Here is a 14,971-nt window from a genome sequence, read left to right as displayed (position 1 = left end):
CTGCCAGGCTGTGTACCATACTAGCAGATATATCATCAATTTCTGGGGGTGCAGTGTGTATTACAAGTATATTATTTTTTTTTTCCTTTCAAATCAAGGGGTAACATCAGCATATCTAAATATATTTTGGGGTGAAAGGTAAAAAGGTTCCCTGACCTATGCTCTAGTCATACCATGCTTTGGCGTGACATGGTAGCAATGAGTGTCTTTTCGTATGGCTGTTTTTTCAAATGGTGTGAATAGGACCCACAAGCAGCCTTTGCTGATTAAAATGATTTACAGCATGCCTATATTCCTTGTGGTTATGGTATAGCAGATCAATGTTATGGTTGACCATCTTAAGTTAAACCCATCTAGTTAGATAGTTATAGATGATTAAAAAAGTGTACTCTGCACTCAATACTGCAGCTTTTATGATAATGCAAGGTATAGATTGCTTTTAAAAAGCGATTGAAAGTGATGTAAATATGCAAAATAAAATAAATACATGTGCTTTGCCGTTCAGAATAAAACAATGTTTACAGCTCTTTATGAGCAAATTGATTGGGGTCCGCGGGTCGGGGCAATGGATAAGCATCCGGCACTAGGATGAAGGACCTAGGTTTTCCTTTCTCTCCCTAAGCTTACCTAGGTCTTCTGGCCTTCATACTTCTCCATGCGGCACTTGTTCCGATCCTCCGTAAGCCAGCCATCCGTGGCCGGAAGTTTGGGTAGTAGGACTTCCGGTTGTGTGGTGTACGGAGAACCGGTTCCCCATGCTCCAACGCGTTTCGAGAGTGAAACTCTCTTTGTCATGGATGCCTGTCTGTGTTTCCTCTCAGTATTTAAGGTTTTTTTTTCTTTCTTTATTTCAACTACTTTATTTAAAACGAAAATAACAGGAATTTTTGGCGGCAAGCACATGTATAGAGTATGTAAAAGGTATCTGATTGCTAAAAAATCTGTAAATTAATTTGTATTTTATCCTAAGAAAGCTGACAATTCAATATAGATGTTTAGCCCCCTTGGTTAAAGGGTGTTCAGTTCGTATATCCACTTTGTCTCTCTCTGTTTCAGATTTTTTACATTATCTCCTCTCCAATTTATAAGGACTTGTTCTATTACATTGATGTTCAATGCAAAGTGGCTGGATAGGCTGTGGGTTTGCATTGTTTTTTTTTATATTGTAGACATGCTTGGCTGTACGTTTTTTCAATTCTCTTTTTGTTTGGCCCACAATACTGTAGACCACATGGGCACTCCAGTAGGTGAATTATGTTTTTAGAGTTACAGTTTATATGTTTTTTTTTTGTTTTTTTTTGTTTATATTCTTTATATGTTTGATTTGAAGAATGGTATGTCAAAGATTTTGTTTAGTTCTTTCGAGTTGCATTGCAGCTTACACAATTTAGGCATGGAAAAAAAACAATTTGAAGTTTTTTCCCGTTGGGGTCTTTCTATTGGGATAAAGCTGCTTGTTAGTTCTTGTTTTAAGTTTCTGGCCTGTTTGTATATTATTCTTTGTCCAGCTGAATAACATGCCAATGTTTCTGTAGTATTTCTTCTATCTTTTTATGGTTAGAGTTGAATTGTGTAATGAAGGAAATGGGTAATTCAGTATTGTCTTTGCTTTTTTGGTGGTATTGAATGAGATTGATTCTGTCCAGATACAGATGGTGCCCCTCTCATTGTTGTCCAGCTCTCACCAGACTGTCCCTGCTGCCAGGAGCCTGTGGAGAGGGACTCCATTAGACTGGGCCGCGCATGCATCTCCCATGTCCCAGTCTTTCGGTGGCTGGGCAGCAGCATACTGACAGTCTCCACTTCAGGGAAATAGGCAGGGTTAGGGGGAGGTTGGGGTGGCGAGGGGGACCATCGACAGCAGACGTTGGCGGGGAACTCCGTTGCCACTGGGTGTGTGAGCATTTCGTGTGCGAGCGCCCCCTGGGGCACTACATCTGTACTTCATTTTGTCCACCTCTCTGTTTAATAGGTGTTCTTGATAGCCCTTCTTTATGAATCTGTGTTTCATGATCGTGTTTTGTTCTACAAAAGTGTATAATTTCTCAGATTGAGGCGCAGTTGGCCTCCAGTTGGCCAGTTTGTGTGGTGGTTACTGTTGTATGGGAGAATGTTATTACCATCTACCTCTTTTATGAATGTTATTTTTTGTTTGTCTGTGGTTGTAGTCAATTCCAGACCTGCACCGTTATTGTTCATGTGTGTGATGAATTCTTTGAATTTTTGAAAATCGTCGTGTAGTGGTGGGTTGGGCATTCGGCCGTCCAGTGGGCAGCGTTGCAAGGCTCGCAAAGCAGTGAACTAACACTGCTTTGTGAGCCAAACAGAATGAGGGCCAATATGCCCAACCACATTACTTACATCCGCTATATTATTCTCAGTACTTACCCTCATTTCTACCAAAAATATACTGACACTCGACCAAAGTACAATGCACACGTTTTGTTCTCCTGAGTCAATGTATGTTTTATGCAATACACATTTTAGAACTGTACTGTATATGGATTTGTAAATAAAAACACAACACACAAAAAGCAAACTGTATATAGAAAAAATAGTCTTACCTGTGGAACAACTCCAAAAGCTTTTCTCCACTTCTGCAGAGGTAACGACTGCCAAGATACCCCATCTATTTGTATATCCCCTTGGGTTGATAATAATCTCAAAAAAGCAGACAGCAGTGTGCTCTTTCCTGAACCAGTTCTTCCTAATAAGCCAACCTGGAATGTCATATATTCGAGATATAAATAAAAAGCATATGTTTTCAGCAATCTTGGGAATCATTATGTGGAAACATTAACACCATTTATAAGAGAGAATACTTTTGTGGGGAAAATGTGCACATTTAAATAGAAAAAAACTATAGCAATTTATGTTAGACATAATGTGATAGGGAAACATTTTATCAATACATTGTGAACAAAACCGATTCACAATAGTAAGAGCTTCCAACCTATGTTTACAAAGTAGCAGTTTACTCTATACCTCCCAACTGTCCTGATTTTCTTAGACCCGTCCTGGTTTTTGGGATGGTCCACGCCCCGCCCTGGGGCCGGTAGTGTCCTACTGTAAGGTGCTGCTCTGCAGTGAATAGACACTGCACATGCACACAGCGTCTATTCCTAGAAACAGATGGACTGTGGACATGGCCAGTGGCTCACAGAGCGTGGCCTCTCGGGATCCTTGCAAGTATAGGCCACACCACTTACCAATAGACCACGCCCCCAAAAGTTTTGGGGCACTCGCATTGTCCTTCTTTCTATGGGCGGTATTCAATGTGAATACCGGCGAGGTGCAGCGAATCCTGTTTAGCATACGCTGCACATTCGCCACGTTCCGGAGCCTCGCCGGCTCCGGTATTCAACGAGTCAGGGGCTCGCTGCCCCTGACCGGCGAATATGAGCTCCTGCGGCAAACGCCGCAGGGAGCCTGAGGACGGTGGCAGGCAGGGAGATGGAAGTCTCTCTGCCTGCCCCAGAGCGTATGTGGGGGGGAGGTGGGCTCCCTGGGTGCCAGGCAGCACAGGCTGCCCCCGGGGGTGCCAGCAGGGGACCGGGTATATTCACTACACCCGATCGTGCATATGTAACGATCGGGTGCAGTGAATATATGAATATCTAATGAGCGGCTCGGCTCCGGCGCCCCCTGCTGGCTGCTGTGTAAAAAAAATTAAAAAAATGAATATTTTTTTTACAATTAAATATATATTCATGTGCTTACAGCACATGCCCCTCCTCAGAATAAAATTCCTGATTTTTTTACACCAAATGTAAAAAACAAAACACTTTATTTTAAAAGTTCACATTCCACTTCTCCATAAAAAGATAGCGATTGCTACTCTGTGAATCATGGCGAAAAAAACCTTCAAATGTATTCGCCATCTGGTCTTTGAATAGGGTGATTCACCGTTTTAGTCATAAATTCGCCAAACAGCACAAATTCGCCATAAAAACATGGTGAATCAGGCTCATTGAATACCGCCCTATGTCTCACATGTTGGGAAGTATGATATTCTGTAGTGTGGTACAAATTCAGTGAGTGTGTGTGTGGGGATGGGGGGGGGGGGGCATTACATTTAGCCCTCTAAAGTGCTCAGCAACTGTGTACACATACGCGGCACTGATGCAACAACAAGGAACATTGACACCCCGGGTTGACCTATGCAAACACAGACTGTCTGTGGCAGTAGAGACACTGGTGCCGTATTTCTCTACATACATGATCACAGCTGAAGACATACATACAATGACAGCTCTGTTTTTGTCACCACTCCATTAACTCACCAGACGGCCCCTTCCTGTCAATTGCTTTGCATATAAAATGTCAGTGTGAATGCGTTTGCAGTTACCTTAATACATGCAAAGTGTGATAGCGGCACTTGCACAATCTGCTGATTGCGCTATTGCAAAAAACATCAGCATTGCGTACAAACATGAATTAGGCCCAATGTCTATTAAGTGCCCCTGGAGTGTACAAACCATACACATTGCAGTCCAAGTGGTGGCTTGGGGGAGCTGCCGCTGGGGGTGTGCATGGTCTCTGCATATTCCAATGGGTCTGGCCATCTGTATGGAATCTGATGAAAATGTCCCTTCAAAAATGTCCGCTGCCTTGGAGGAAACAGATGCTAGAGGTCCTACTGGACAGATGGATAGAAGCTAGAGGTCCTATATACAGATTCCCGGTAGCGATATAGCGATTTGGCCCCAAAACGCCGGGATTTCGGGATTAGACTGCGCATGCACAGTCTAATGCTGGTCAGCGTCTGAGCGAGTGCTCAGCAGCTGCCCCCGGGCAGCGCGGCTTTGCGCAGCGCGACGACGTCAGAGGTCACGCTGCGCAGGCCACACAGGCTGTCTGCCTCCGTCCTGTTCCCGGACCAGCCCGCCCAGCCAACCACCAGCGGACCAGCCCACCCGCCCAGCAGCGGACCTGCCGGCACACCTGCCCACCAGCAGACCAGCCCGGGCTCCATAACCTCGGAATGCCCACCCACCCGGCCGCACCACGCATCTGTAAGTAAATATGCGGGGCGGCCGAGGTGGGTTTTTAATAGTAGGGAAGCCAATCCCGGGATCCCAGGAATTCCGGGATTGAAAAAATGCCACGGGATTGGCTTCCCTATATAGCACATTATGTGATGTTTGCTGTATTATATGGGAGTCATGGTTTTTTTTCTGCATTATATAGTCACTTGGATGTTCTTTGTCTTATATGGCAGTCACATTTTACTGTGATGTTCTCTGCCTTATATGCAGGACCACCAGGACATTCAGCAGGCATGGGCGATATAAGGTGGGCATTAGCAAATACAGAACTTGAGGTCATAGTTCCTAAAAATAAAATCATGTAAATTGTTTTCACATAATGCTCACTGCAGGAAGGTAAATTTCTCCCCCGCTGTTTGTCAGACAACTTATACAACATAGGGTTTGGGTAATTAGTGCTTGCGATTAGTGCTTTTGATGTTCTTTGCATTATATTGCAGTCATTGTGATGCTGTCTATCATATGGTGGCTCAATATTACCTGTGTGTCAGAAAGTCTAGCTTTAATCGTGGAACACAGATTCAATAATTCATATACCAGACTGGTCCTATCAGTATGGTAACAATACCGATAAAGTGTATTTTTTTTTTTTCCCACCAGGCCACATCAGATAGACCACTGCTCCATGTAACAGTCATTACACTGCAGGGCTGGCAGAAACATGGTTAAACATTAAGGTATGTAATATGATCAGATTTCTGCATGTAAACAGTATATCAGCACATAAACTTCATTGCCAAATTGTTGATGTATATGGTAATATCATCATGTCATGAAAACTGGGCTTGTTCCTCTAGGCAAATTGGACATATCATTACTGTAATACATTGAATTCAGTATTGTATTTTTCTTACCCTCTGACCAGGACTGATCAAAAATGAGATATTTTCCAAAACAGCATGACCTCCATCGACATACTTTGCGGAGAGGTCTTTTACAGTCATCTGCCCACCCGATGGCCAGCTTGGGTCTTTCTTTGTATATTCATTCTCAATGATAAGGACTTCGGATAGTTTATCCTTCTTGCTATTATCCTGGCTCAAGTCTTCGCTTGGGATATCAATGAAATTAAATATTCTGCTAACAGATCGCATCTACAAGGGACATTACATTGTGTATTAGGACAAGTAGCAACAATACAGGATTTGAGCCTCTAACTACAGCTAGATAGATTAAGGGATCACAATGGCTTATAATGTCAGGCCTATGTCTTTGTGCTTCCAATTTAATTTAAGAAAAAAAAATCCACAACTGTGTGATGAGGTGGGCAAGTATGTCTGAACAAATGTACCTGTTCCTAGAGTGTGGCACTGCTTACACGGGTCACAGCTGTCAGGCCGGATCGACAGTTGTGACTCGGGATTGTGTACCCTCCTAAATATCAACCAATGTTTATTTGCTATTTCAAATTTAGTGCCAACCCTGAGCCAATTGTGGCTCAGTCATTCCTCCAATCAGGAGCTTCAACAGGGAGACAATTAGGACTCACTGTCTGTGTCTTATATTAGACCCCACAGGAGTAAAACAGCTGCAGAAGATGGCCACAATAGCATCCACAATAGCATGGCCACAATAGCATCCACAATAGCATCCATTAGGATGGAAATAGACACCAATCCATAAAGGGCCAATTTGCCTGCCAAAACCCTTTTGTCCTTCTTAATCAAATGGTAAAATATTGTAGAAAATCCCATCCAGGAAAGGGGAAAGAGACCACAGGTAATACGTTGGCCAGTTGGGTGTACAGAGTAAAATGTAATTGCAAATTTCTACAGGATGCTTCCATTTATTGACTTGTCTATTGTCTGCATCTGAGGTATATAGTCAGCATTGCTTTGTTAAGTTTAAGTCAATTGCCTGTACTGTTCTGCAGAATGTTTATGGAGGGGGGGGGGGGAGAGTTAATAGGCCTGCCAGATAGGGCACCACACTTCTAGGTAGTATTGTTTAGTTTTTTTAACATTAGTTATTTTGCCGTCAGGGCTGTGTCATTTATACCCCTTTTACACCGAAAACCCTGGTCGGACCCTGGTCTTTGAACACTGGAGTTTCCAGGAGCTGACCCTGCTTTATACCCCATTTACACAGCACTTCGACCAGGGTCGGACCTGGGTCTGCACCATTTACACTGGACCTGGGTCAGCCCTGCTTTTTCTTGTGGATGTCATTAAAAATGCTTGCTTCATTGACCCTGTCAGCTGGTGCCTGCGGCGGGGTCAGCGGTGACTTACAGCCACGCTGGGGTTGCCGCTCATCCAGACCAATTGATGTCTTTATGTTACATTATCAGCAACAAGTGTCTCTGCTTATTGGACATATGGCTTCACTTTAACATCAGCAGACGCTAGTATTCTGGTATTCCCCCTCAGCAGCCTGACAGCTTCTCCCCCCCTCAGCAGCAGTAGACACCCCCCTCCTCCTGCAGCAGAGGGGACAGCGCTGCTTGCCGTGGAAGGACCCGCTGCGGGTGCCTCAACCCGCAGCGACCATTTACACCGGTATCTACACGGGTCCTGACCGTGTTCTACCCAGGTCAGGACCTGGGTAGAGGACCCGTGTAAATGGACACGGCTTCACCCCATTTACACCGCCGCAGATCCGGGTCTGACCCGCCGCTGACCCGGATTTTTCGGCGGTGTAAAAGGGGTATTAGTTAATTTATAAGAGTCAAGGTGACTAGTTGTGCGTCAGTCTTTGATTTTTGTTACTTTTCTTTCTGGATGCAGTTTCTTTCAATCTAGTGTGCATTGAAACTGCATCTAGAAAGAGGAGTATTAGCTGTTAAAGCAAGGTATTCCCACTGAATCAAGCAGGCATTTTCCTGATCCAGTCTTGTTCTTTGTTGTTTTGAGATCCATTTCTTGTCTGTCATCCATACCAAGTTGAATTAAAGGATCAACCTTGTGAGGGACGTGGTAACCGGGCACCTGAGGTCAGGGCCGGTGCTAGTCACTACAACGCCCCAGGCGGGGGGTGATGCATCCACCGCTGCCAGTTCACTCCAGGGGGACAGCGCAAGTTCAGTGTCCCCATGCGCTGTGTGTCCGCTGTCAATTACAGTCTGGGAGAGTTCCTGCACAGCGCCGCCGGGGATGTCTGGTCAGCACCACCGCTCACCTGCTCTACTGTGGGAGTGGGGTAGGGGTGCGGGTGTGGGAGTTGCTGCAGCTCACCTCACCTGGCTCCAGGGTGGGAAGGGGGGTACACTGTGACCAGCTCCATCCAAAGTGCCGCCCTCCAGCGCCCGGCGCCCTAGGCAAATGCCTAAAGCTGCCTAGTGGTTGCGCCAGCCCTCCCTAAGGTGAGAACTAATATTTATATTTACAGGCAAACCACACAGTATCCATGCCTAGCTCCATTTATCAAGATTTATAAAGTCTTACCTATGAGTATAAAATTAAGTATTCATTCTTACTCACCAAACTATCGACATCAATACTCGAGTTTACGGCCCACTGCAAAGTATTCATGATATTCATGGCTAGTGTCAACACTATCCCAACTTTTTCTTTACCAGCACCTGAGTGATATAAGGAAATGGACATTAGATTTAAATGAAAAAGTCAATTTTTTAGATTGCCATTACAATGTACATATTGTACAATATGTGTACAATAATCGCATATTCAGTGGCCACTAAATATTTCAAGTAATAGTGAACATAGGGTGTTATTCTGGTTAACACGCAGCGCTGTGTGTAATTTTTTGCCCACCCACCATTCGCATATGCCGCTGCCCCCCTTCGCAGGGCAAATTACCCTGCACACCTGCAAATGGATGTTTACCATAAACATCAATTCGCAGCCTATGGGGAAACACCCACATCATTCGATGGTCGCCAACCATCGAATGATGTGGAAGGAACACACCAAACTATGACACTCTGAGGTGTCTTAGCTTTGAGTGTATTCCTAACATCATGGTGATGTCAGCTGGCTGCCCCCAGCACCCACGTCACTGGGTGATTACCATGAGATTGCCCAAAGTTTTAATGGGAACGCCCATGAAACGCTGGGCGTTCCCCAGGGCCGTAACTAGGGGGCTAGGGGGGGTCACGCGCCCTGGGTGCTGCATTGGGGGCGCTGTCAGGTCCGGGCAGCAGGGGTCTGGGGATGGGCAGCAGGGGTCCGGGACAGGCGTAGTTGCAGCTGGAAGCAAGCTATGCTATTTGCCGGGCGGGAAGCGTATTTCGAAAAGACTTGCCGGACGCTGATTGGCTGAATTCTCTCAGCCAATCAGCGTCCGGCAAGTCTTGTCAAAATCAGCAGCGCTTCCCGCCGCCAGGCAAATAGCGTAGCTTGCTACAAGTGAAAGCCACCGCTGCCTGTCACCGGACCCCGCTGCCCATCCCCGTACCCCGCTGCCCATCCCCGGACCCGGCTGCACATAGGTATGTGGGCATCTTTGGGCGCGGGGGGTTGCTCAGCCTCCACTGCCAGGGGCAAGGCAGCCATTTGGTCCCTCCCCCCAGTCAGTCAGGGGGGGGGGACACCAAATAACTGCCTTGCCCCGGGTGCCGGAAACCCTAGTCTCGGCCCTGCGTTCCCATGGACGTGACTATCCGCCACCACCACCCCACTCTCCCCGCCCGCAGTGGCGAATTCGCATGCGTACGTATGAACCTGAATAGCCCCCATACTGTACATGTGAAAGCCATGTACTTAATGTATTAAAAAAATGTTTTTCTAGTTTAGGTAAAATATGTACAGGTTGATTATCCCTTATCCAAATACCCGTTGTCCAAATTATTCCGAAAACCATACACTTCAGAAAGTGAAAAAAATATATATATTTTTTGTTATAAGCACTACAGGGGACATCTGTAACTGGCACTACTGAGGACATGATATGTAACTGGCACTACTGGGGACATGATATGTAACTGGCAATAGTAAGGACATGATATGTAACTGGCACTAAATATGTGCAGAAAATGATTGCTTAGCATTCAATGTCAGTGTCTGAGATAGTACACAAACTGTATTTCATGTTTTGAAACCTTGTTTTATGCACAAATAAAATATATTTTTGTGTATGCACGTGTTTGATGTGTTTGTACAAACCTCAAGATACCTCATTGAAATATAAAAATATTCTAAAATACAGAATAATCCGTTATCCAAAATTCTTTTGGTCCCGAGCATTTTGGATGAGGGATACTCAACCTGTGATGTCATTTTAAAGTGTTTGCAAACAAACTGCAATGTCATACCTCCCAACTTCTGTCCGTATGAAATAGGGACCCGCGAGAGCGCCCGAAAAGGGGGCGGGGCGTATGCAAATGAGGGCGCGGCTTATGCTAATTAGCCGCGACCTCATTTTCATACGAGAATAGACGCTGTGCGCATGCGCACAGCGTCTATTCTACTAGATTGGGGGTCTCCCAACTGTCACCCCCCCGCAGCGGGACAATGCCTGCCGCGGGTGGGACAGCGGGACAGGACCCGAAAATCGGGACTGTCCCTCTAAAATCGTGACAGTTGGGAGGTATGCAATGTGTCTTTATTTGTCGAAGAGTATGCAAGCTTATTATGTGCATGTTTAATATTTTATAGATAATATATATAATGTTTCTATCTATTTGGCACTGCCCTACCCTTCTGTAAATTTGTCCTGACCATTTAGGGGGTTTATATAAATAAAATAGCCACTTAATAGTGTGTTAAATGGTAAATGCAACTTAAGTTGTAGTTATAGTTAAAGGACTCCTTCCTTGGCGATGAACAAAACAGTTTCAGCTCCTCAGATAACTACAAAAACATTTTTTTTTTCAAATATCCAGAAATTATCTTACTATATCCAGACATGATCTTACTACAAATCGGTCCAGATATGCATACAGAAACAGAGAATTTGATGGCAGATCAGAACCATTCAGCCAATCTAGGCCCTTATTCTGGTTCACCTGCAATGGCAAATTCCTTCTCAAATGGACAAAACAATGTGCACTGCAGGTGGGGCAGATGTAACCTCTACAGAGAGAATTAGATTTGGGTGGGGTTTTACTTCAAAGTGAGATCTATATTCATATTGCAGTGTAAAAATAAAGCAGTCAGTATTTTCCCTGCACAAAATAACTCACCCAAATCTAACTCTCTCTGCACATTACATTCCCCCCCCCCCCCCCCGCAGTGCACATGGTTTTGTCCAATTGAGAAGGAATTTGCTTTTGCGAGTGAACCAGAATAAGGGCCTTAGTATGCCCCTTGTTCCCTTTGATCCTTGTTTCTTTGTAAAGATATACTTATGTTTATCCCATTAGCAACAAAAAAAGGGGAGGTGGTTGATTGCGCTAGGATTCAGTGAGATTTTGATAACAAGCTAATTTGAAATGGTCAGACATGTAAAAGAAAGACAATTTTAATCAGAAAACATTAAATTACATTAAAAAAGCATATGTGCAAAATCAAAAAAGCAACATTCAGATCAATAGTCACCCTTCCAAGTTTTCCAAGATGCCAGTAGGAAGAGTTCTCCAAAGTGGGTTGTATGTGGATCCACAGTTGAGTTGGGTAGTTGTAAACCAAGTGTTGGAAACAAGAGCTCAGGTAGTACTGGATCTTTTACCACAGAGTTTTTACCTGGCTTTTTAGGGGGTGGCATACCCCCAAGTAAATCTTGTGCCACGGAGTATGAGGAGTAAGGAGTATGATGAAAAAGCTGCTGAGGACAGCGAAATGCGTAGGTGCATTTCAAGTGACCTCAGATCTTCCAGTACTACCTGAGCTCTTGTTACCAACACTTGGATTACAACTACCCAACTCAACTGTGGATCCACATACAACCCACTTTGGAGAACTCTACCTACTGGTATCTTGGAAAACAGAAGGGTGACTATTGATCTGAATGTTGCTTTTTTAATTTTGAACATATGCTTTTTTAATGTAATTTAATGTTTTGTTTTTTTTATTAAAATTGTCTTTCTTTTACACGCCTGACCATTTTAAATTTGCTTGTTATCAAAATCTCACTGAATCCTAGCGCAATCAACCTCCCCTTTTTTGTTGCTTATTGCACTGGGGCTGACTACCCCTTTTTTTAGATTGCTGCTCTAGCCAAGTACACTTACACCAAAGCGCCTTTAATAGATATATATATCCTTTTTTTATGTTTATCCCATGCCTGTTTAAATTGTTCTACTGCCTTAGCTTCTACAACCTCTGATGGGAGGATATTCCACTTGTCCACTACCCTTTTTGTGAAGTAATTTTTCCTCAGATTTCTCCTGAACCTACCTTCCTCCACTTTCAGTGCATGTCCTGGTGTTTTAATACTTCCTTTTATTTGAAGAATGTGTCCCTCCTGGACCCTGTAAAAACTCCTTTCTCTGCTCCAAACTATACATACAGTATTGATATTTTTTAGTCTTTGTGGGTAAGTTTTGTGATGTAGGCCATGAACCGTTTTAGTTGCTCTTTGTTGTATGTCTCTAGTGAATTTATATCCTTTTGGCGTACAGAACTTGACACAGTATTCTAGATGAGGTTGTATCAATTACCTTTACATTGGCAACTTGTGACTCTCCAGCTGTTGTGAAACTACGAGTCCCAGCATGCCATTCCATGGTTTTAGCACTAATAGCAAAAGTATGGCAAGGCAAGCTGAGACTTGTAGTTTCACAACACCTAGAGAGACACAGGTTGCCCAAGTCTGACCTTTATACTGTATTGGCATTATTACTTCTTTCTGCTGCTAATTCCTCTCCCTGTGCAATCTTACTTGCCTTCCTCATTTGTTACATTGCTAACTTGCCTTTAAGTTACCTGAAATAGTGACTCCTAGATCCCTTTCCTCTTAGTAGTTTCCAATATAATGCCAATAATACTATATTATTTAATAAAGCATTTTTGAGACCCAAGGGCATGATTTTACATGTTTTGGCATTAAACTGTAATTGCCATGCTCTTGACCATTCCTCTAGTCTACTTAGCTCATCAACCATATGTTTTATACCTTCTGGCATGTCTACCTTGTTGCATAACTTTGTGTCATCTACAAAAAGGCCCAAGCACAAATCCCTGGGGTACTCCACTTGTAACATTACCCTCCTGTAAATGCACTCCTTTTACTCCAACTTTCTTTTTTCTATTATGCAATCAAGATCTTATCCATTCAATCATCTTAGTATCTAACCCCATGCTTTCAAGTTTATTTAGCAGTCTGCAATGTGGGACAGTGTCAAAAGCCTTAAGTATAGATAAGCTATATCAACTGCCCCTCCTCTATCTATTACTTTAGTCATCCAGTCAAAAAGTCAATAAGGTTTGTTTGACATAATCTCCCCCATGTAAATCCATGCTGTCTGGGATCCTGAATATTTCTGGATGTGAAATAATCTTCAACTCTTTATTTTTATGGTGTGTACACACAGTTCGATTTGTAATTGATATGGACTCTTCGACCTGCTCTGAAGTTTTTCCTGCTCGTTTTCGATTTTCACTATTTTCTATTCGATTTCCCATTCGATTTGCTATTAGATTTGCTGTTAGATTTGCTATTAGATCAACACTGGCTTCAGGCAGGAGATGGATATCGAATCGAATGCTGCAGTGAACACATTAGATTTGCACTATCTACTATTAGATTTCCACTATATATACTTGGCTGCCAACACTATTTTTCTATTCAATTTACACTACACGGGAGCATGCATTGGGATCGAATCTGCATTCGATGCCCATTCGATTTTCTATTCGATTTTGCTTCTATAAGCAAAATTGAGTCAATAAATAGAGCATACACACGGTGAGATATGCACTATAACAGTGTTTGCATCAATTTCCCTGCTACTGATGCGAGGCTCACTGGTCAATAATTGTTTGCATCTTCCTTGCTTCCACTTTTGTGCAGTAGTACAAAATTTGCTATTTTACAGTCCTCTGGAATTACTCCTGTAATTAATGATTGGTTGAATAATTCTTTTAATATCCTTGGATGTATCAAATCTGGCCCCACTTTTAGTTTTAATAGATCTGTTAGGATCTTCCACACTGTAAATGTACTTACATTTACTGTACATTTAATGTACTTACAAGTGTTATTTTATTAGAGAATAAGAAAATACTAGATCCAGGTGTACCTGATGTTGCAATAGAGATAAATGCAACAGCACAGAAGAAGATGACAAAGATCATTTCGATAGTCATTTGGAACCATCTCAGCGTGGACAAGTAGAGGAACCAGTTTGCGGTATGTACATTTAGTGCCTTGTGAAAAAGGGTTTCAAAGTAGGGCTGCCTGCCAAAGGCTCTTAGTGTCCACAAACCCTTTAAACTGGTTATCAGATGAGTAAAAATCGGGCTGCGGGCTGTGACGAGAAGAAAAATATATTCACGATTACATGACATCTATCTAGGTTTACATAATAAATAATAATAAAAAATAAACTTAAAAACAAACGAACCTCCTATTTTTTCCATATTAAAATGATGAATACATTCTAGTACTATAGGAAATAATGATATGTGCTACAAACACTTTAAGCAGCAATGATACCTTATTTACATTCTGTACTCGTCCCATATTAACATTTTCACAAAGCAGGGAGATAAACCAAAGGGAGTAGCCTTCTCTATGATGTAGTGGGATTATCACTGTAAATACAGTAAAATAATTCAAATATGCACGGAACAAATATGTATTGTGTATGAATGTCTAAATTGAAATAGGGATCAGGATGTGCAGACTAGAGGGGCCCCTTAGTTATTTTCTAACATCATACTTTAATAAGTACCATAGGCAGCTCCTACCTGGGTGTAGGAGGTGGGCTGCCGCTGGTCACACTGCCGTGTCTCCGACATCCAGGGTCCCAGCACATGTACAATGCAGTTGACGGGTGCAGAGCCCAGCACATGTGCAGTACAAGTGATGGTACTGCACATTTGCAAAAGCCTGGCTTCTATAAGCTGCATCACCTGCAGCCC

General features: G+C 43.2%; 1 protein-coding gene across 1 annotated transcript in view; it reads right to left on the bottom strand.

The window, feature by feature from the left end:
• CFTR (CF transmembrane conductance regulator) overlaps positions 1-14,971 on the bottom strand; it is a 176,300-nt gene that overhangs the window by 13,258 nt on the left and 148,071 nt on the right. Inside the window, exons 20-23 of the mRNA XM_083182806.1 lie at positions 14,128-14,355; positions 8,468-8,568; positions 5,903-6,142; positions 2,565-2,720 (exon numbers count right to left, since the gene is read on the bottom strand). Coding sequence (XP_083038932.1) covers positions 2,565-2,720; positions 5,903-6,142; positions 8,468-8,568; positions 14,128-14,355 — 725 coding nt within the window. The remainder of the gene's footprint in view (positions 1-2,564; positions 2,721-5,902; positions 6,143-8,467; positions 8,569-14,127; positions 14,356-14,971) is intronic.

The sequence above is a fragment of the Crinia signifera genome, chromosome 4, assembly GCF_055691185.1.
Source record: "Crinia signifera chromosome 4, ASM5569118v1, whole genome shotgun sequence".
Classification (NCBI taxonomy): domain Eukaryota; kingdom Metazoa; phylum Chordata; class Amphibia; order Anura; family Myobatrachidae; genus Crinia; species Crinia signifera.
This window is presented reverse-complemented; position numbering and strand designations above follow the sequence as displayed.